Source organism: Ctenocephalides felis, unplaced genomic scaffold (assembly GCF_003426905.1).
Source record: "Ctenocephalides felis isolate EL2017-DRISC unplaced genomic scaffold, ASM342690v1 CF-g0.4_SCAFFOLD_01492, whole genome shotgun sequence".
NCBI lineage: Eukaryota > Metazoa > Arthropoda > Insecta > Siphonaptera > Pulicidae > Ctenocephalides > Ctenocephalides felis.
In genome coordinates this window covers 43,546,914-43,569,475 of record NW_020537646.1, presented here as the reverse complement: position 1 = coordinate 43,569,475, position 22,562 = coordinate 43,546,914, and the positions used below count along the sequence as shown (strand labels likewise).

The 22,562-nt window shown below is 30.2% G+C and overlaps 1 protein-coding gene and 1 pseudogene across 2 annotated transcripts in view; one reads left to right on the top strand and one right to left on the bottom strand.

Moving 5' to 3' along the window:
* The first annotated feature begins 678 nt into the window (after positions 1-678).
* On the top strand, positions 679-2,128 carry LOC113370486 (annotated as a pseudogene).
* A 517-nt stretch (positions 2,129-2,645) lies between these two features.
* The window catches only part of LOC113370485 (MFS-type transporter SLC18B1-like), a 36,913-nt gene continuing 16,996 nt past the window's right edge, over positions 2,646-22,562 (bottom strand). The window contains exons 2-12 of one of the 2 annotated variants that reach the window (XM_026611156.1): positions 19,843-20,032; positions 15,571-15,651; positions 14,408-14,648; positions 11,655-11,728; positions 11,361-11,577; positions 10,191-10,281; positions 9,405-9,639; positions 4,077-4,172; positions 3,917-4,012; positions 3,682-3,850; positions 2,646-3,113 (exon numbers count right to left, since the gene is read on the bottom strand). In XM_026611156.1, the coding sequence (XP_026466941.1) occupies positions 2,799-3,113; positions 3,682-3,850; positions 3,917-4,012; positions 4,077-4,172; positions 9,405-9,639; positions 10,191-10,281; positions 11,361-11,577; positions 11,655-11,728; positions 14,408-14,648; positions 15,571-15,651; positions 19,843-20,030 (1,803 nt within the window). In that variant the 5' untranslated portion in view covers positions 20,031-20,032 and the 3' untranslated portion in view covers positions 2,646-2,798. The remainder of the gene's footprint in view (positions 3,114-3,681; positions 3,851-3,916; positions 4,013-4,076; positions 4,173-9,404; positions 9,640-10,190; positions 10,282-11,360; positions 11,578-11,654; positions 11,729-14,407; positions 14,649-15,570; positions 15,652-19,842; positions 20,033-22,562) is intronic. The other variant, XM_026611155.1, reaches the window with a different exon arrangement.

The window sequence follows — 22,562 nt, the reverse complement described above, 5'->3', positions numbered from 1 at the left end:
TTATATTATGTTATTTAAGAAATATTAGTCGAAGTGTTTTCCACCCTTTTCATACCGATACCCTCCTCTCCACCTTCTCATAAATTGTTGCAATTACCTTATTTTTCAGTATTTTGTTTCACAAATACGCAACTGATATTATAAATTAATTATCAGATTACAAATTATTTAATTATATTATGCATACAAATATACATGATAAATATTTTTTTATATTTTTTCAACATTTTTGGTTTATTTTCAATAATAGTATTTTGGAAACAGTTGTAATATTCTCTTGCAATAGTGCAATCAAAATCAATCATAAATAATATAATATAAATATATTATAATCTAATATTGCCCAGGGGATTCAATTCAATAAATTACCCTTAAACGCCTAAACAATATCAGAATATATAAAATATAATCAAGTAATGTACACTACAGTCGATACTTGAACCTTCAAATGATATTACCTTGTTTTATGCAGACTCTCATAACTGAACATAAATACATATTATGCACTTATAGGATAAGTTATGATGAAAAATCTTCAGTGTTTTTATTTGAAATTTGCTTTTCAAATTTGACATTTGTCGATCGTTCCGCAATTTTCCGCTATATGACACTCATGTTTTATGTTCGCCATTTTGTTCGAATGGCTGTGACAGCAATGCTTTGAGGTTATGTGTACATTTCAAACTATGTATTTTTATAACTTCACAAATATTGTTCAATTATTTAATATACAATTAGATGTTAATTAGAGTGAACACAATATAAATAATACCAAAATGCGTTCAAGTATGCCTTTCTGGTATTACGACAAGAAGGAAATCCGCAATAGTCCTTCTTGTCAGGATGGAATTGATTTCGATACTGAAAGCCGCTACCGAAAGGAAGGAACAAGGTTTATCATAGATACTGGAACAAAAATGGACCTCGGATATAATACAATGGCGACAGGTGTAGTGTATTTTCATAGGTTTTATATGTTTCATTCATTCAGAACATTTCCAAGATACGTCACTGCATGTTGCTGCCTGTTACTAGCAGGAAAAGTTGAAGAAACGCCTAAAAAGTGCAAAGACATTATCAAAACTGCTAAAGGTTTATTGCCTGAAGACAAGTTTGCCGCATTTGGTTCAGACCCCAAAGAAGAGGTTCTTACATTAGAGCGAATATTGCTGCAGACAATTAAGTTCGACTTGCAAGTCGATCACCCTTATGCATACTTGCTTCGATATGCAAAGTGTCTCAAGGGTGATAAAAATAAATTACAAAAAATGGTACAAATGGCTTGGACTTTTGTGAATGATAGCTTGTGCACTACATTGTGTTTACAGTGGGAGCCTGAAGTTATAGCAGTTGCTCTGATGTATTTAGCTGGTAAACTTAGTAAATTTGAAGTTACAGACTGGAACGGTAGGACTACTAGACATACACGTTGGTGGGATATGTTTATAGAAGATGTTACATTAGATTTATTAGAAGACATATGCCATCAAGTTCTAGATTTATACTCACAACCAAATCCTACAACAGTGCCAGATAGTCCACCATTACCTGCAAAACCCAAAACCCCTGAAAGAGCTAAAACTCCTCCCCCTTTACAACCTCCACCTCAACCACCGTTACTGCCTAAAAACGGTGAGATAGAGAATGCGCAACCTATTAAATCATTAGCTGCAAGTTCTGTCTCTAGACCTGAGGTACCTGCATATCACATTCCATATACAGGAGTACAATATCCGGCTGCATTTACAGCGCCAATAGCAGGACCTCCAACAGTTATACCTCCCGCTTCAATACCTCCTGTTCATCCCCATCAGCCACCTGTAATACCTCACCAACCTCCGGCACCTCATCCACCTCCCGCTATGCCACATCAACCACCAGCAGCTTATGGAACTTACGCACCACCACCCATGCCTCATTATGGAAGTATGCCTCCGGGTTATTACCCACCAGGCCCTCCTGCCGCAAGACCCTATTATCCTCCTCCAAACCCTTAACTACAAAGTTTAAAAGCTGGAGGATAATTTGAGTGTTGCATTTTTAATAAATAATATGAAAAAATGAAACTATTAAGTAGTTTGAATAAACATTTCAGAAAACGAAAACGTGAAACCAGTATCTTCACAAAATGTACACAAAAGGACTTTTATGTTACATATATGCATGAACAAAATAATGACCTAAAATAGTGTGCAAGAATAATTTATTGTAATATATATGAATGCTTAAGTTCATAAGAAATTAATATTTGTATCTAATTTGTTTTATTTATAGTTCTTTTGTAAGTAATAAAATGAAGAAGAAGTTGTAGCTTGTAGATTTTAAATTTATTGTGATATAATTTTTCCATGTTTTTGTTTTGTTTTCATTTATCAGAATTATGAATTAAATATAAAGTTAGTTAGCTTCAATATTTTAATTATGAAAGACAACTTTTATTTTATGATGTAGCAAATTTTTTTTAATTTAAGTATGCACTAGTTTATAGAAGGAATTGTACATAAAGTTATAGTACATGGCTTAATACTGTGTATGGATTTTATAATATGTATAGCAATAAAAATTAAATTATATAAAATTTGTTTTTATTTTTAAAAGTTTTATGACAATTACTTAATAAATACGTATCTCAAGAGAACGGCACAGCACACATTATCAAGAATATTAAACATTCATAAATCATTCATAGCATTTTGAATTGTAATATAAAACTTATCTTAAACTATTTTAATTTCATGCATCCTAAATATTATTGGATGTACATAAAACATATAAATGATACCGATCAGACTCAAATTTTAAACTTCACAAGCTCCTCTCGATGTTACGTTAACAGTTCCCCTCACATCAGTCATTTGATTAGTATCTAAATCGCCAAATTCTTGGTCATTCCTCCTGCTTTGTTCATAGTAATTTATTTTTTCTATCGTATATGCAATATGACTTGTGTTATCATCATCACTATCATAAAATTTTGTTAATAATGGATCTCTATCATCACTATCAGTCATTGTTCCATATATTGTAGAATATTCACTCATTCCACTATCGCATGTTGATTTTCCTGCATTACTTGGAGATCGAAAGGCAAAGAAAAAAAATGATGCTATAGCCTGAAATATAGTATTAATTACTATTTTAATCATAGTCAATTCAATGTTTTTTAGTTCAAGTTGCTTATATGTAGTGATTAATTGTGAATGTGAGATATAAATAGTTCTAAAAAAGTATACTGCACAGGATGTTTGAGCAGAAAATAATAAAAAGTATGACATAGAGCAAAAAAAAAAATTATCATTACAAAATGTTCATTTGAATAAACACATCAAGTCTTTCGATTTTTCTAAAAATAATAATATGCACGGATTAACAATTTTTTGTACTTTCAAATTTATATTACAATTATTTTTACTTATATATTATTCTGATAAATTGTTTTCTGTGATTGTGCTTTATTGATCATACATCATAGTGCTTATGTTTGCTGTAATTAAAATGATAGGAATATATAACATATGACATTACTTATTGTTAGGAAAATCTACATATGCATGTTATGACTAAATTAAAAAAAACAAAAATATTTCAATCTTCACAATATTAATAAATTGGATCTGTTCATGTGTTACATCAAATTTAGTCCATAATTACTTAAATATATTACTAATTAAATAAACTTACAAGTGAAAAAGTAATTCCAGCCATTACTGTAGAACACCAAGGAAACCCAAATTTTTCCAGTAAAGTTCCTCCCAATGTTGGCCCTATAACTTCTCCAAGGGAGTACATACATGACCACAGTCCAGCAACTACAGAATACGTGGACACTGAATCAGGACAGCCAGCGTCCCTAAAAAAATTTTTTTTATTAAATTTTGTTTTTAAGGTAATACAATAATTCCATTCTAATACTTACATTGCAAACATTAATACTGATTGAAAAGTAGGAAGTAGAGCCAACGCAATCGATATTCCTAATATGGACAATGATGTTAAATTCAACCACAATGAACTGAAAAATAATGCAAAACTTAGAACAAAAATTCAATTTTCAGAAACTGATCTCAAAATATTACCTTTCGAGTGGCAACAACGGCGAAGGGCCTAGTAATAAAAGCCCCAATGAGCATAATAAAAGTCCGCTGAACATCATTGACCAATGGTTGTTGAATCTTAAAATGAAAATAAAATTAATTATTTAATTCTGTTCATCATAATAAACTATCTACATATAGATAAAGTCTAATTTTATTGAATTTGAATAAACCCAATCAGATCAAATTAAGCATATGTGCTTAAAAATACTTTCAGTTAAATTAATTATAACAAAATAAAATATATTTATATATCGTAACTTAAATATTTGTTTCGCAAAAAAATAATTATTTACTTACTTAGCAGTCTTAGATTTAATTAACTTCCCGTAGGGTAAGTTATTGTAATGGGCCGAAAATCAAAATTGAAAATTTTTACATTTCTCGACGTTTTGAAGATTTCTGAACATTTTGGCATACCTCAGAAAAAAAGGATGTGTGTGTGTGTGTGTGAATGAGTGTGTATGTATGTATAGATACAATTTTTTGTCCACGTTTTCGGGCGCACAGATCAACCGATTTGAATGATTCAAAAAACATTCGATTCCTATTGATAGGGAGATGTGCTGATTAGTTTTTGGCAAAGGCAGGTCCAGCCGATTAGGAGATACGAAGCAACGAGTGCAGAAAATAGAAATCGATCTTTTGAGAGATCAGAGCGTCCGATTTCAAAAGCATTCAATTCGTAATGACGGGGAAAAGGGGTGATTAGTTTTTGGCAAAGGCAGGTCCAGCGGTTTCGGAGATGCAGAGCTAAATGTGCAAAAAATAGCAGTTTTTGAGAGAACTAAGCGTCCGATTTGAATAATTCCATAAACTTTCTGCTTGTTTTAACAAAATAATTGATTTTGGAAAAAAAAATTTTGATTCAACATTTTTTTTCTTACAAAAAAATTTTTTTTGTATATCGAAAATAATTTAGATTTTTATTTTAATTCTGTTCTAATATACTTTAAACAAATAATTTCAACTTTCCAATTTAGTTTATATAATTTTTATAAAAATAAATAGTCAATGTTACAATATTTATAATAATCTATTTTAAAACATTTAATATTCCTCGATCATTTCGTTACGGCACGGGAAGTTCCAGCAATTTGCTTTAAGGCACGATGCCATATACCCCACTAGTTTTAATTTTGATTTATACCTATAAAACAGATGAGGTTTGAAAAGAACGTATACTCAGAGACCTCAGGTTTCACTCATCTGCTCTGTATTAGAATCTTTGCATAATATTTTATATGTAATATCCACCTACAGATTTTTTCAGATATATACTTTTTTGTTTGCACAATATAGGCGATAAATTAATATTTTTGCAATATTTAAGAGATGTATTAGTATGAAATAAAAATAAACTAGTTGGTTTGGTATTTAGCCTTTCCCGATATATGTAATTAATCGACTTAATCAATCAAAAATAAATTAATTTATGAGTCATTGAAAGTATTCCGAGTGGAATTATTACTCACATTTGAAAACAAACTATCGCGATAACTCGGAGTATTTTCTAAAAGCAAATTTTCAAAAATCAATAATTTTTATAATCCATAGGACTTTAATGGTTTAGTATGTTCATTAAGACCGAGTACTCTATCGTTATACCAAGTAAATTGTCTAATTTTAATTTTAACAAATGTTAAAAGAAACTACTCATTTTCTCAAATTAGGGCCGGCCGTGGTAAGAACGTGGGCTAGCAAATCCTAGTCCCGGGTTCGAATCCAACCTCGGTCGGTTCGGTATCAAAGCAGCTTGATACCAAATTTTCACTTGAAATCATAGATTTCAAATATGATTTCAAGTGAAAATGGCCTTTTGTGGGCATAGCTGTAGTGGCAACATGCCACTTGGAAGTAAAAAGTCATCACCATTACCAGGGCCGGATTTAGAAATTTGGCGCCCCGGGGCATTGACAAAAATGCCGCCCCATTCCTAAAATTTTACGAACTTTCGAACTTTTTTTAAAGCAATCGCGTTGCTTCAGCTGCGTAGGGTCAAAATATAGAAGCGCGTAAGCGCCGCGTCGCAGTCTAACGAATAAACAATGGTACATATAAATGTAAATAAAAATTATACTTATTATTATAATATCTTTAAAATATCTGATAATTTAATGTGCATATGTCTCATGATCACGTTTGTCCGCCAAATGTTTCTTTTTCAAGTTTTTTTTATAAACCACTAAAAATGCCTCCCACAAATTTAAGCAGTTATTTATTCTCTGAATTTTTTTGTATGATATTGGACGCTTTTTTTCTCAAAAACTGAATTATCATTTTTGGCATTTTGGCCCGTATCTTCAAAACAGTTGGACCTGCCTTGGCCAATAACTAATCAGCACGTCTCCTTATCAATAGGAATTGAATCATTTAAATCGGTTGATCCGTGTTTTCAAAATCGACTTGAATAACTGAAAAATATTAGATTTGTAATGATGGGGAAACGTACTGATTAACTTTTGGCACAGGTAATTACGAAAAATGGTAATTGAATTTCGATATTTCTTCTCTGACACAGCTACACAGCGCGATTGCTTTGCAAAAAGTTCATAATTTTCGAAAAATTTCAAAATACAAAAAATGTGTTTTAAAAGTCTTTTTTTTTCATTTTTCAAAAAAATTTAAAGCTCTTTATAAAATGTAATTTTCAGTACGGGATCTTTCAGTAATTTGACTTAAGGCACAATGCCATGAGTCACTAGATTAATTTTTTTTTTCGACGCTATAAGCTTAGAAGAGCACAAATTCGTCATTGTAAGAGGGCTCGAGAACTGAAGAACATATTTTTCTTAAACTTTCAGCTTGTTTACGGATATTTATATTAGCCAAATTGCCAAATTTGATAACTTATTAACCAATTTGATAATTTACGTTTGAAGAGGGAGGCAAGGCAAAATAATAAATTTTAGTTATAGATTATTTCAACCCAAATTTTGCATTGCAATCGTATTGTTTTGTTAATTATATTTCTTGAAATAAAAAATGTTGTTAAAAAAAAGTTGATTATATTGTATAGAATTTTTTTCTCGCTATCCAAATTTTGCCGCCCCCCAAAATTTGCCGCCCTGGGCAGTAGCCCCGATTGCCCCTACTGTAAATCCAGCACTGACTATTACAACAATTGTAATAATTCAGCGCATAGAGATGGGACAACTGTTTGGGTTGCCATCTATCATAATTGTAAGATTATTGATCACAACAGCTCATAGAACGAAAAGTTCTGATCGCTGTTAAAGAATTAAAAAAAAAAAAAAATTCTCAAACTTTGATGAATTTTTAAAATTAAACTACTGGTCGTAAGGCCGCAATATTTCAGTAAGTTCTTTAAGACCATGATATATATCGCCAAAAAAAGTTCCATAAAAATCGGCTTCAATTTTTTTTTCAAAAGTTAAATACAAGAAAACGGCTCGGTAGATTTCCACCTAAAACTAATTAGCGTCTTTCCCTACTAATATCTTTCGAACAGTTTTTGATTTTTTAAAATCGGTTCGGTGCTTTGAGGTTAAATGTGGACGAAAAGTCAAACACTTTTTTCCAAATTACAAAGAAACGGCTTGGCAGATCGTTTCACAAAACTGGCAAACGATAGTCCTCATTTGAGATACATCAAATGGCTTTTAAATCCCTGAAATCGGTTCAGGCGTTTTTGAGAAAACGTCGATCAAAGGTCTAACTTTGACAAATACCAAAAAACGATAGTAATTTTTGCAAACTTTGACGAATTTTCAAAGTTAAACCAATTGTCGTAGGGCCGTAATATTTTAGTATGATCTAAAAGACTATGGTATCTACCGTCAAAAAAAAATCATAAAAATCGTCGAATTTTTTTTTTTTTAAACTTTATTACAAGAAAACGGCCTGGCCGATCTTTACCAAAAACTAATCAGCACGATTCCCAACCAATATCTTTCGAACAGTTTTTGAATTTTCAAAATCGATTCAGAATTGCGGGCTAAAACGTGGACGAAAATTTTTTCACTTTTCTGCAATTTACAAAGAAACGGTCTGGCCGATCGTCGCACAAACTAAGAAACGCTAGTCCTCATCGAGATACAGCGAATGGCTTTTAAATTTTTGAAATCGGTCCATCCGTCTTAGAGAAAACGTCGATTTACGGCAAAAAATCTGTTCACACACACACACACACATACTTTTTCCAAATGTGGTCTCATTCGATTCTGAATGGCTTGAAACGTCGAGAAAACATAAAATTAGCGAGTCGGATTTTTTGATGGAAACAAACTTCTCCTTCGGGAAGTTAAAAAATATGTCCATCTCCTCATCTTGATAAGAAACACTGTCGGCGTATAATTAAACCACATCTTATAAGACGATGATAAGTCATAGAATTTGTTTTGACCATATAATTTATCATCATACAAAGTTTCATAAAAATTCCCGATGAATGATCCTAATTTTCTCCTTGTCAGTGAAATGAAATTTATGTGAAGATTTGCTTTAGGGTCATTAATTATTGTAAGACGCAATTAAGTTGATCATAGTAATTAGAATTAGTGAGGCGCATGGCATCGTGCTTTTATTTAAAAAAAAAAAAAACTTTTTTTCAAAGCAATCGTACTGCTTTAACTGCGTAGAGACGAAATTTTGAAGCGCGTAAGCGCCGCGTCGCCGTCTGACAAATAAACATTGGTACAAAACCCATAGAAATGTAAGCAAAATTTATACTTATTGTTAAAATCTCTGCTATCAGATATCAGAATAAAATGTCTGATAATTTGATGTGCGATCATTTTTGATCTTAAAATAGCATTTTTTTTCTTTTCTTTACTGGATCTCCGAAACCGCTATACCTGCCTTCCCAAAAATTCAACCAAGTAGAATGTTTTTTGAATTATTAAAATCAGACGCTCCGTTCTCTTAAAAACTGAGCTACCGTTTTTGGCACTATTTGCCCTGTGTCTTTGGAACGGCTAGACCTGCCTTCGCCAAAAACTAATCTGCACATCTCCTTATCAATAAGAATCGTATGTTTTTTGAATTATTCAACTCAGTTAATCGGTGTTCCCGAAATCGTCGACAAAAATTTGTATCCGCACACAAACATCCATTTATTCTAAGGTATGCCAAAATATTCAGAAATTTTTGTAACGTAAAGATATATAAAATTTTTCAATTTTATTGCGATTGCTATAACTTACCCTACGGGACTTTAAAAATAATCTATTAGTATTTGAATATATTGCTGTCTAAAATATTACTTAATAGCTATGTCATATCTTATGTTTCAGTATAATTATATTTCAGTATAATTTAGCAATAGTAAGTAGTAACATAATAATTTACTTGTCGGCCAGCCATCCCCAAAATGAGCTTGATACGGCATACAACGATGAGAAAAGCAAGAAAATCAGTCCAACTTGTTTAGCGCTAAGTGAAAATTGCCTTAAATGTGGTTCTAAAGTTGGATCTAGAAATCCCCAAGCGCTTGATGCAACTATTACAACTAATCCAGTCATCAGGACTCCTGGGCAATAGGCTAATAATAGCAGTGATCCAGGCTTACTAGTTTTACCTAAATCTAAAAATGATTATAAATTTAGTAATTATTCATATTATATATTTCGCAGTTTTACACATATGCGGAACCTATTTGCCAAAAACGACAAAAAAAAGGTATTGAGTTGAAAGGGTAAGAGGTGGAGGAAATATGTAGTGGCTCACCAAAGGATGAAATTTGCATAAAGAAAAGACTGAAATTTGTGAGACTCAAATCGGAGAATCTGAAGCATGTTATATAAGTAAGCTACGAGTATCTGTCTGCTAATTAGTATTTAAATAAGATGAGGTAGATTGCTAAATGAAATATTTTATTAATATTATTTCAACCAATTAACTTGACCCTTTTCACTCGGATGCAGCCGCCCCGGCGGCAAAATCCATATAAATCTTGCAATTCGCGAGTGGAAAGGGCTAGTATTAATAGTAAAATATTTAGAATAAACTGAAATCACTCGGTAATTGCGGATGGCATTTAAATTATTACTACAACTTAGCAGATAATTTTAGCTGAAACGAAAGAATATTTTTGTTATATAAATCTGGAAATATAATTAAATTTTGTTTCCTCACCGTTATTATGCGGCAATAAGCACATGGTTACAGGAACTACAAATAGTGTCAGAATGCCAACAGCATAAAATGGTAAACCAAATCCTCCTAACTATCTGAAAAAATACAGATCAGACAATTAAAGAAATATTTTCATATCAATTAAAAAGATTTATGAATCAAAAAATAACTATTAAAGCAGTAATTTATCAATAGTTAGTTTTGATTGTACAATATTCATACTGCATGCAAACTTGGATATTCTGATTTTTTTTAACATTCCGTAGGGGTAAGTTATTGTAATCGTCCAAAAATCAAAATTGATATTTTTGAATATCTTCACGTGAAGTAGGTTTCTGAACATTTTTGCATACCTTATTATTAGAAAAAAATTGATGTGTGTGTATATGACTATATGTATGTATGAATAAATTTTTTCAGCCACGTTTTTAGGCGAAATTACAAAAACATTCGGTTGCTAATAATAGGCAGACGTGCTGATTAGTTTTTGGCAAAGACAGGTCTAGATTTGGCAAAGACAGCCGTTTCGGAGATACAGAGCAAAGCGTGCAAAAAATGATTCATAAATTATTCAATTCGTAATGATGGAGGGAAGTGGTAATTAGTTTTTGGCAAAGAAGTGATAATTAGTTTTTGGCAAAGACGATTGTTTCGGGAATTTTTTTTATTTCCAAATTAAAAAAAAAGAACAATTTTTTTTTTGAATATCGAAAATAATTTGGATTTTGATTTTAATTCTAACTAAAGTTCTAAAGCTCACTTGTACACTTCTTAATTATTTTTTTCTTAATTACAAATAATTTTAACTTTGTCATTCATTTTATATAATACTTATAAACATTAGATTATTAGAATGTTCTTCATTTTCACCCGGTTGATTAAGTTTTACTTATATTCTTTTCATGTAAACATATATAAATGTCGTTCAATTTATAAACTCTTTTTGTCTATGAAATGTGGCAGTTACAGTATTTATACTAATGTATTTGAAATCATTTAATATTCTTAAAATATTCTATTACAGTACGGTAAGTTCTAGCAATTTGCCTTAAAGCACGATGTCATACACAATTAGTTTATGATGACTTCGTATCCTTTATCAAAATTCACAATTTTTGTTTCATTTAAGTATTTGTTTCCAATAAAACTATTAATATTTTAATTGCATACCGAGTACAGAAAGCCTCCAATCGCAGGTCCCATAGACATTCCAAGTCCAACAAAAGTTTCTAAAAGACCCAGCACTGTTCCTATATTATCAGGAAAGCAAGCAACTACGTATACATAACTGGCTGTTGAATAAGCACTAGCTCCCAAAGCTTCCAAGCCACGAACAAAAAAGCAGAAAATCATGAAAAGTTTACGATCTTCCACATATTCTAATAAGCTGTAACAAAAAAATGCGTTATAATTTTTTTTAGTTAATTAAGAGTTTTTCTTTTATTATGTATATATTCATCTTACCCGAAAACTACACTACAACCACCTGCTATAAATAATCCGGATAGAAACAGAAATCTTGCTCCAATTTTTGGTAGCTGCAAAAATAAGTTACATTAAAATATTTGGTAAATTCCGGCAAAAAGAATATATTTCATCATAGACAAATTTAGGGTTTGACATGAAATATAAATTCTTGTTAAAAATCAAGAGAGTAAGAAATTAGTAGTGATGCAATTTACTAAAAGATATACCGATACTAGTATCATTAGCTTGGATGACAATTTGGTTTAAAACTAACTTATTTCAAAGATTATCATATTAATTATTTATTATAAACGCAAACATGAATATAATTGTATCACGTTTAATTGGCATTATTGATATGATTTCTTGGACAAATACACAGATTGCTACAATCGTCTAAGAGTACAAATGCTAAATAAATTTGAAGATGATGCATCTAAAGAATTTACCGAGAATTGTATATGCATGCCATATTATATTTATCAGTTTTCAAATGTTCAACCTGACATACTTTCAAAAGTTTTTAAAAATAAGCACTAACTAGATGTAAGTGGAATTCTGTCTTAAGGCAATTAAGGCATCGTGCCTTAAGGCAAATTGCTGGAACTTCCCGTACCAAAAATTATAATTTTTTTAAAAACAATTATAATTTTTTTAAAAACAATTAACATTTTTGAAAAAAAATTACTTTGAAAGAATAAGATTTTTGAGAAACTATAAATAGGACAAAAAATAACTTTTTTTTGAAAAAAAAAATTTTTTTTTAAAAAACATTTTTTTTTAATTTTTTTTTTTTTGAAAAAAATTTTTTTTTCTTTATTTTGACATATTGTAGAAGATCTGAACTTTTTTTCAAAGCAATCGTACTGCTTTAACTGCATAGGGACAAAATATAAAGCGCGTAAGCGCCGCGTCGCTGTCTAACGCATAAGCATTGGTACGGAACCCATAGAAATGTTAACAAAATGTATACTTATTGTTAAAATCTCTATAAAATATCTGATAATTTGATGTGCATATGTCTAATGATCATTTTTGACCGCCAAATGGCTCATTTTTTTACTTTTTCCTCCATATCTCCGAAACCGCTAGACCTACCTTCATGAAAATTTTATCGATTCTTCATCTTGTCAATACAAGTGAAATGTTTTTTGAATTATTCAAATCGGACGCTCCGTTCTCTTAAAAACTGAGTTACCGTTTTCGGTACTTTTTGCCCCGTATCTTCGGAACGGCTAGACCTGCCTTCGCCAAAAACTAATCAGCACGTCTCCCTATCAATTCGGATCGAATGTTTTTTGAATTATTCAAATCGGTTGATCCGTGTTCCCGAAATCGTCGACAAAAATTTGTATCCGCACATACATACACACACGCACATACATACATACATACACACACACACACACACACACACACATACATCCATTTTTTCTAAGGTATGCCAAAATGTTCAGAAACCTTTGAAACGTAAAGATATATAAAAAATTTCATTTTCGATTTTTTTGCGATTACTATAACTTGCCCTACGGGAAGTTAATAACTATTTTAGGTCTCATAATTAAAGTATCTGCTATTAACTTCTGATTCATCCTTATGTTTAGAAATATGCAATGCAATAATATGCATCGGGGTGAGTATTATAAAGTAAAACTTAATCATAAGAACAGTAAGTTCTGTTTTTTATTCTCCATTTCCAAATATTTTGTCGTAATTGGACAATTATATATGAGTATCTATTTGTGCTCCAATGAATTTAGTCGTTACTCCAACATTTTATCTACATTTCCTCAAAAATTCATTAGATATAAAAATACAAAAAGACCACAAATATCATATTGATATGCAAGATTTTGAAAAACTTTTCAACCAGCTAGGTGCAATTGGTACATATAACTTTATGTGCATATATTCTGTTAAAATTTTGATGTGTTCAATTTGTACATCATTCTGTTTTATCATTTAAAAATGTATAAATCAGTTTATAGATGGTTTTAATACGTCTTCTATGAATTTTAACAAAGAAAAAATTCTACAGAATTATGCAATAATTTATTGAAAGCGTTTGGTGAATATACTGTTTTTAGTGTTTTTTATAGGACATGCGAAAGATGGCATGAAAAATTTGAAATCGGAAATTTTGATCTTTCTGTTCTGGATGAGCATATTTGATAGACAATGTTATTAAGAGAAGAGCATAATCATTTTCTGGGAATATCTGAGTTCGGAAAAAGGCTTAGTTTAGCTCTACAAACCATTTCTGACCATATTCGGGAGGTAGGATTTGTATGAAAGTGTTTTGATGAGTGTCACATAAAAAAGTCACAAAAATTTGAATGATCGAGTTGTCATATGCACAATCTTTGCCGGTTCTTTTTGAACCAAATTACATCTGAAGATAATGATTGGGTTTTATACAGCCACTTGCATAATACTTGTCTTTATTCTTACAAAAAATTTTGATTGGCAAAAAAATGACAATGTCAAACAAGTACTGATTCAAATTTCAGTATATAAAGAAAGAACGTTTTTTGAAAATGGGATAATGGCAAAGTTAATTGGCGAAAGAAAAAAATATATTTTGTTTTATTCCCAGAACATACCGAACTTTCTGGAAGCCTATTAAAAGCTTTTTTTGTAAACATTTTAAATATTGATTTTATCACTGAGGTCTAAAATGTTTAACAAAATTCTCATGTCTAATATCAAGCATGCTCTATTGTAAACTCTTGAAAGTGACAAGAACTAACCAACTTTCCAAAAAGAGGTGAAGCTGCAAACATAACCAAAGCATAAAAGCTGAACACGAGTCCTGTTTCCGTCTGAGTAAGTCCTTTCCTTTCCGCTTCTTGGGGAAAAAATGGGGCCATAACACTCATGGAGCAGAAAGAGATGAAGTCTACCAGCGCTAAAACTGCCAGAGTAATACGTTGTCTCGAGCCCAAGTTGTAAATAGCAGAGGGCTTTGGATGAGGTTGTGTCCGAAGTAATCTAAATTTGGAATATGAATTAAATCAAATTTATGGTATATTGGTGAATAAAACAAGAGGTGCATGGCATCGTGCCTTAAGGCAAATTGTTCGAACTTTCCGTATCAAACATTAAAATTTTTAAAAAAGTTTCAAATTTTCTTGAAAATTGGAAAAATGATATTTTCGAAAAAATTTAAAAAAAATAAGAATTTTGATAAATTTGCATTTTTTTGAAAATTCTTTTTTTCAAAGCAATCGTGCTGCTTGGCTTTTCTAGATAAGAAAACAGATAAACATTGGTACGGAACCCATAGAATGTAAAGAAATCTTATATTTATTATTAAAATCTTCATAAAATATCTGATGTAATTCGTTGAGTATATGTCTAATGATCATTTTTGACCGCCAAATGGCATTTCTTTTACTTTTTTCACTCGATGTCTAAATCCACTGGACCTGCCATCCCAAAAATTTAATCATTTTTTTGCACTCACGAGAATTCCAACAATTTGCCTTAAGGCACGTTGCCATCCACCACTAGTTTCACCAGTTTCAATTTGTTTTTTTTTTAGAATTTTGAGTAGTTATGAGTTTAGGAATTTTTCTGAAATAATGAAAATTTTAAAATATGATTTTTTTTAATTTTAAAATTTTTTGATTCTTTAATCTGTTTTATAATTTTTTAATATTTGGCAATTAAATAATATTAGACTCAATTATTATAATATAAAATCATAATATGCAATATTAAAAGGCAAAGTATTTCGAACGAGGCAGAAATTTTAAAGTCCCAAAACTTTCATTTGCAAAGAAATTTTGCTAATACTTTTACATTATTCTAGTAAGCTGTTGAATTCGTTCATATGCCTTATTCTATTACATCAATAAGTATTTTAATATATTTGTTTATGATTTATGCATAAATACCTATATCGTATTACCTTTCCCTTATCCTCCGAATTTCCATTAATGTGTAATCTTTTGGTCTTATTATACATAATGATTTGCTCCTCAGCGACCCTCTGCAAAAATATTATAATGACATTAGATTTAAATTATTTTCGAAACGTTTATTTAGCTATATTTTATGATTAGATCAAAATAGTATCAAATTTAAATACAAAAATAGAAGTATTGAGGTCAGTATGAGATGGCACGGATGAAAAATCAACAAAATTAATGAGCGAAAAAAGTTTCAAAAATATATTGCTTCATAAATCCACAATTCAATGTATTTACATAATGAAACTAAAACTAATTTAATAATTAACAATCAATATTATGTAGTTTTACAAAAACGTATTCTAATTATTAGTACTATACGCTAACTATCATAATGTGAAGTTTCATCAAAATCCCAGAAGAGTAAACCGGAAATTTTGCTCTAAACTATATTATGTCAGAATCATAGATATGTTTAAACAAAAATGTTTAAATTATTATAGCTAATTATCAAAAAAAGTAAAAAGAGTTCAATTTTTATCTCTAACATTTTATGCAGAATTATACATTGCATCAACAATGCTATTGCAATGATGCAAATAAGTATTTATAATCCAGTGATGTTTTTATTCATACATGTCACACAATTTAATTCGTATCATAATTGTTGTAATCACGGCTTTTATGTAACAAGATATCGGTCTGCCGATCAATGCATTAGTCATTTCAAAATGAACAATAAAATGTCCATATATCAAATTTCTCATGTTCCATTAAATCCACAGAAATATTAGACTATAATTTAAATACACCACGATTATATCAACATAATTTAGCAATAATAATTCAACACTGAAACTATAGTTTTAGTTTATAGGTATATCTATGCCGATCAAATTGACGTTTTCAAACTTGGTGTAAAACTGACATAATAATACCATCATCAAACTAATTTCTAGAATATAGTTAGCTAGTAGTATAGCTAGCTAGTTTTGTTATAATAACTTATGTCGTCTGATACCGGTCTATATGTTATATGAGCACTAATGAGCAGTTGTTTTCCTCGGAGAGTAGAAACAGATTTACACATCATATAGTTCTAGTTGCCGTGTGTAGTCAATAGTAAATATATAAAAAATAGCTTTTCCTATTTGGAAAGATTGCAAAGAGAGATTGTTTAATTCCACTTGAAATGTTCGTTGTGCTAAAACTGATAAATGTTTTTACAGATTTTGAAGCAAATTGTATAAATCAAGTTTCATTACTCTAACAAGTCTGTAAAAGTAAGCCGGAAAATGCGCTTGTCGTAAGATTCAAAAATGATAACTCAATAGTAATACGAGAAAGAAGCGTTTACCTAAATCTCTTATATGTTGAATATCTACATAATTTGGTATAGATGTGCCAGACCAGATGATAAAAAAGTTCAACATGAATAGTTATTGTAGTTGGCCACTTTAGGTGTTTTTCAACATTTTGGACCCAACTGAATGCACGGGCAGATTTTGTATGAACGACAAGGGAAACAATTTACATGAAAAAACGTTTTATTTTAGTTAGCTTCTGAACAATAAAACCAAAATTCATTGTTCATAAGTTTGAATTTGTGCCTACGAAAAACTTGTTTAACAAAATTATTCAAATGTTATAAAACAACAAATATTTGTGCGTAAATTAATCATTTCAGACTAAAATATTATAAATATTATATTTAGTTTTTATAAACATATTTTTTATAAATTACATATATAAAAATAAGTTTCAATAAAACTTCTTGAAATATACATTATGCAAAAAATCAGTATTTATTAGAATTGAATATTGAAATAGATAACTTTTTAGACATTTATACAAAATTGTCAGAAGGTTTAGTAATAAAATAATTCAATATTAGATAGTTCTTTTTAATCTAATAGTTCTCCATAAATTTATTGTCTTTTATGTCTAATTTTAATATAATTGAATTTTTTTTTAATTAATGAAAATCGATAACATTATAATTTATGTCTACAGATTTTTGTGTGATATCTTGTATTGTATTAAAATCCTAAGATCCTACGAATCATTCTGTGATAAATTCTATTAGAATTAAAATACACTACTTAAAATGATGTAAATTTCAAGTTCCGGGTTCAAGCAGTATTCATATCAGTTTACAGTTGAAACTGTTGACCCGAATATATTTCCAAAGAAGAAAAGCCTTTGGGGGTATAGCTGCAATACTTCAATTAGAAAGAACGAACAAAGTATAGCCTTCTAAATAAAATCGATATAGATATTGAAGAATAAAATTAAAATATTGATTGGATTACATTCTACCAGAGTTATAAAAATAAGCATCGTAAACAACAGCATATTAAATACCTATTTGAATTCTTTGAAAAAATGTGATCTTTGAGCGTTTTCAGTTACTCAACCCACTGAAACTCCATGTAAACATGTGCATTATATCTCAACAATTTAGATATATCAACATGTATTAGAAACATGATAGATATAAAGTTTTCTGGTTTGCAGTGAGATTGCAAGAAAGATTATTTAAATTAAACTTATGAATAATTAAACGAGATAAAATCTATGATCCAAATTAATTTTGATATCCACCTAGTAATAAAATTCATATGATAATGTTATCAACTTTGCGACATTGTGGCAGATAGGAACTACTTCACTTATCAAGCTATATATATGTTTAAGAGGCTATAATTGACATTACCTTATACGGAAATAAAAATAACTGTCTGAGGATATCTCTGGAATGCCATATCTACTTTATCAATAAAATTTTGCTTACTTAACTTTTACTGCTAATTCAATTATTATTAACATCCCAAAGAGGTTAAATAAATTTTTCTTTGATATTTTTAAACTAGTTGTAAGTAGCATTTTGCCCCAAGGCAAGTTGCATATATTTTCCGATACGTATACATAATCAGCTTCAGATTTGTACTCTCAAAATAAAATTTTGATAGAAAGCGCTTTTACGATTTCTTTCAAACATACATATTCCAAAAATGGAGAAACCTGTATAGCAAGGTACATAATTTTATATTTGTTTTGTATAACACTCAATTAAACAAAACAATTTATGTTAATATATATTCAATAGAGATACAGAATAACCAGGAGGAAGAAGTACCCAAAACTTGGTCGAAGTTGGCATTTAATATAAAAGAAATCAAAAAGTGGCTTTGAATAAACTGATGACTTTTGCCAGAAGACATGAGCATCACAGATTGAGTACATGAAATATACTAATTTCATGTTACCAATGAGGGCTCGCCCATGGTTTTCCGATCCAAGAAGGCCCCCGGCTCGAGAATCCTCGATTTCAAAAATATTTTTTTACATTGTACCCGAGTATTTTATTTTTCTTGGGATGTATTTTCATAATTTAAGTTCTGCTTAAAGTCCATGGTGAGACAAATAAAAATCATAATTATTCAAGATAATCGTTACCCTTTGCAAAGCATTCTGACTAAGTAAATTTGTTTGTTAAGGATAGATTTTGAGATGTCTTGTTCTTGAAAATATTTAAGAGAAAGCAAAAAATGCGGGAGAAAATAGAAGATAGAGGAAAAAAAGCACCACTTAAAATAAGTCAGTACTTGAATATTTTTGAACACATGTCTAGCCGTTTCTCTATATTTGTAAAATGGAAATTTTATTTCATAATTTATAAAATAATTTTGGAAATTTAAAATTATTAAAAAAAGTCAATAAATTTTAATCAAATAATGGTTGTGCATTGAAATAAATGTCATATTTACCTACTTATAATAGAAAATTAGTTACTTCTTAATCATTTTATTGAATAATGATTTTGAGCATAATGCAATTTTTTATTTTCTTGTAATATTTATACTATGATGGCGATTATAGTTTATATAAAATTCATATGCTTAAAACTGCTAAACATTCAGTGACTCAAACTATAGGTTGCCAACCTCTGAAATAAATTATACAGTTAAAAAATTACTTGAATACCAAAACCAAACAGACATAATTTAGTACATTAATAAAAGGTAAACCACTGAGTTTTCTTCTTAAAATCCAATGTTATTTATCAAATTAATTACTGAATGTCTTTCTATATAGACAGGAAAAAAAAACATGGAAAAAAAATCACTTTGTTATTATCCATGACATACTATTGACATAAAACTTAACTAGCCTTTCAAAACTCGTATAAATTAATGTAACAATAAAAAAAATTAAACTTGTAATAATTAGGTTTTATAAAAATATATAATACTTTCCAACAAATTTACCTGTTGATACTAGTTCGTTTTGGAATTTTAGTTTTTGACCAGTCGATAACATCCAAGGAACTTGACAACTGGACATTCGATTCAAACATTGAACTGGTGTCGAAGTCCAAACGGGAAAAATCAGATCCCCGTCTGCTGTCAATGTTTTTGTCCAGCCAGAGACTGCACGTTGGGTCAGCCTGAACCATTTCTAAAACAAAATGAATTACAAATATAAACAAAAGTAGCCATCATAAATTCCTCATTTTTAATATTAAAGACTTATAAATAAGTATTGTGACAAATTGTTTGCATAATAAAAAATGTACTAAATGATAGTAGAGTCAACAAGTATACATAAAATAGTCATGAATTGAATAAGATTTTAAATATAATCGATGTTATTTATTTAGAGGTTACTGTTGTTCGTTATTTGCCAAAATTTTGTTCCAAAATTTAATTTCGCAATTACGAGAATGTATTCTAAAATGAATAGTTTTGAGATTTAAAGCTAATGCAGTTAGAAAAAGATAAATTTCGCTTACATTTCAATACTTTAATTATATTGAATGTTGTACCCATGATAAGAGCAACTTAATTTGAAACATATTAGTTATTGTGAATTATTTTCAAAACATTATGTTAAGTTAAGTAATGGTAGATTACCGTCATCAAATATTGGCGTTGTTATGGTAATATTCTACATTTTGATCATTTCATTTTTGTTTTTGTTTATATTTTTTTTTTTTATTTTATTTTTATTCTGCAATCTATAAAAATAATTATATTTAGCAGAGAATGCTGACAAGTGTTTACAATTGGTTGTTTACAAATTAGTACATACGCCCAGTGGTGTATCTACTATAGTTAATATATAAAAAAGAAAAAACTAAAGACAAATATAGAGAAAAAAAAAATATAAATATAAAAATAAACTATAATAAATCTCGAGGTATTTTCCTTTTGAGCCTGGTCGGCTGGCCTTCCTGGTATAAGTTGCATGCTAGTTGGTTTGGATGAGCGTCAATTCTATTCTTATAATTACAGGCAAACATTGATATATGTTCTTGAATTGTAGGTATACCCGTGTCTTTGTGGAGAATCCATGTTGGCGTGTAGTGAGGAGCGTTTAATATTTGCCGCAGGAATTTGTTTTGTGCTCGTTGTATTATGTTTAAATTGCTCTTTTTAGCAGTACCCCAGAGTTGTAATCCGTAGGTCCACACGGGTTTGATCACAGCCTTATATATAAGTAATTTGTTGTAAGTTGATAATTCTGATTTTCTGTTTAAGAGCCAATAATAATTTTTGAAGATTAGATCTATTTGTTGTTTTTTGTTCTTTATGTGTACTTTCCAGTTGAGTTTCCTATCTAATTTTAAGTGAATGCCGAGATACTTTATTGATTCTTTGGACGGAATAATTTCATCGTTGAGTACAACTGCTGGGCAAGTTTGGGTGCGAAGCGTGAAAGTTATATGGACTGATTTTGTGCTATTTACTTCTATCCTCCACAACGAAAACCATTTCTCAGCTAAGCTGAGATGGTGCTGAAGGCTGTTGGAAGCTGCAGTCGGATCTTGGTTTGTGGCGATGATGCACGTATCATCAGCAAATGTGGCTAAACTCGTGTCAGTTGAAGTTGGAAAATCAGCTGTAAAAATTAAAATAGTGTTGGGGCGAGGACACTCCCTTGAGGCACTCCAGAATTAATTTCGGTAATATTTGAGTCCGTATCGGCGATGCTGACAAAAAAGTTTCTATTTTGTAAATAGGATTTTATTAATAGGAATAAAAAATCTGGTAAACATCTTTTAACTTTATACATTAATCCGGTATGCCATACTTTGTCAAACGCCTGCTTGAGATCCAAAAAAGCCGCAGAACAGTACTCTTTATTATGCAGCGCATTGTTTATTACGTTTATTATTCTGTGAACTTGCTCATTGTTGAATGTTTGTCGCGAAACCCAAATTGATGGTTCGGAATAAAACTTTGTTCTTGTAGGATTATTTTAATCCGTTGAAGAATTAGCTTTTCAAATATTTTCGATATGCAAGACAATAAACTTATCGGCCGGTAGGAAGATAATAGATAAGGGTCTTTACTGGTTCACTATAAGGATTATTTTAGCTCTTTTCCAAGACTGCGGAAAAGTTTTCATTCTCAGTATAGAGTTATATATTATTGTGAGCATTCTAATAGCTTTTCTTGGAAGTTCTTTAAGCATTTTAATAGAAATCCGGTCTGGTCCAGGTGATTTTCTAGAATTTGCTTTTGCAATTTCTTGGATTACTTCAGCCGCAGTAAAACGATTAACATCATGAGTCACTAGCGACGGTGAATCCTGAAGAAAATCATAAATGAATTGTTCATCATTAGAGTTGCATTTACGTGAAAATGGCTGAAAAGTGAGGCGCAGGTGTTCGGCGAATGCATTAGTTTTTTCTTCTGGACTTCTTGCCCATGAACCGTCTGTTTTTCTTAAAGGAGGAATTGGTACAATTGGTTTTTTCAATTTTTTGGTTGCTTTCCAAAGAGAATAATTTGTTTCACTACTTGCAGAAAGATTATGTAAGTAGTTTTCAAAAGAAACATTTTTATAATTTATTATTAAATTTTTCAGGTCTCTGCATGCACTGTTAAATTTTCTTTTATCTTCCGGTGATCTAGTTATTTGCAAATTCTTCTTAATTTCCTTTTCTGTGCAATGATTTTTTTAATATCTATGGGCACAGAGT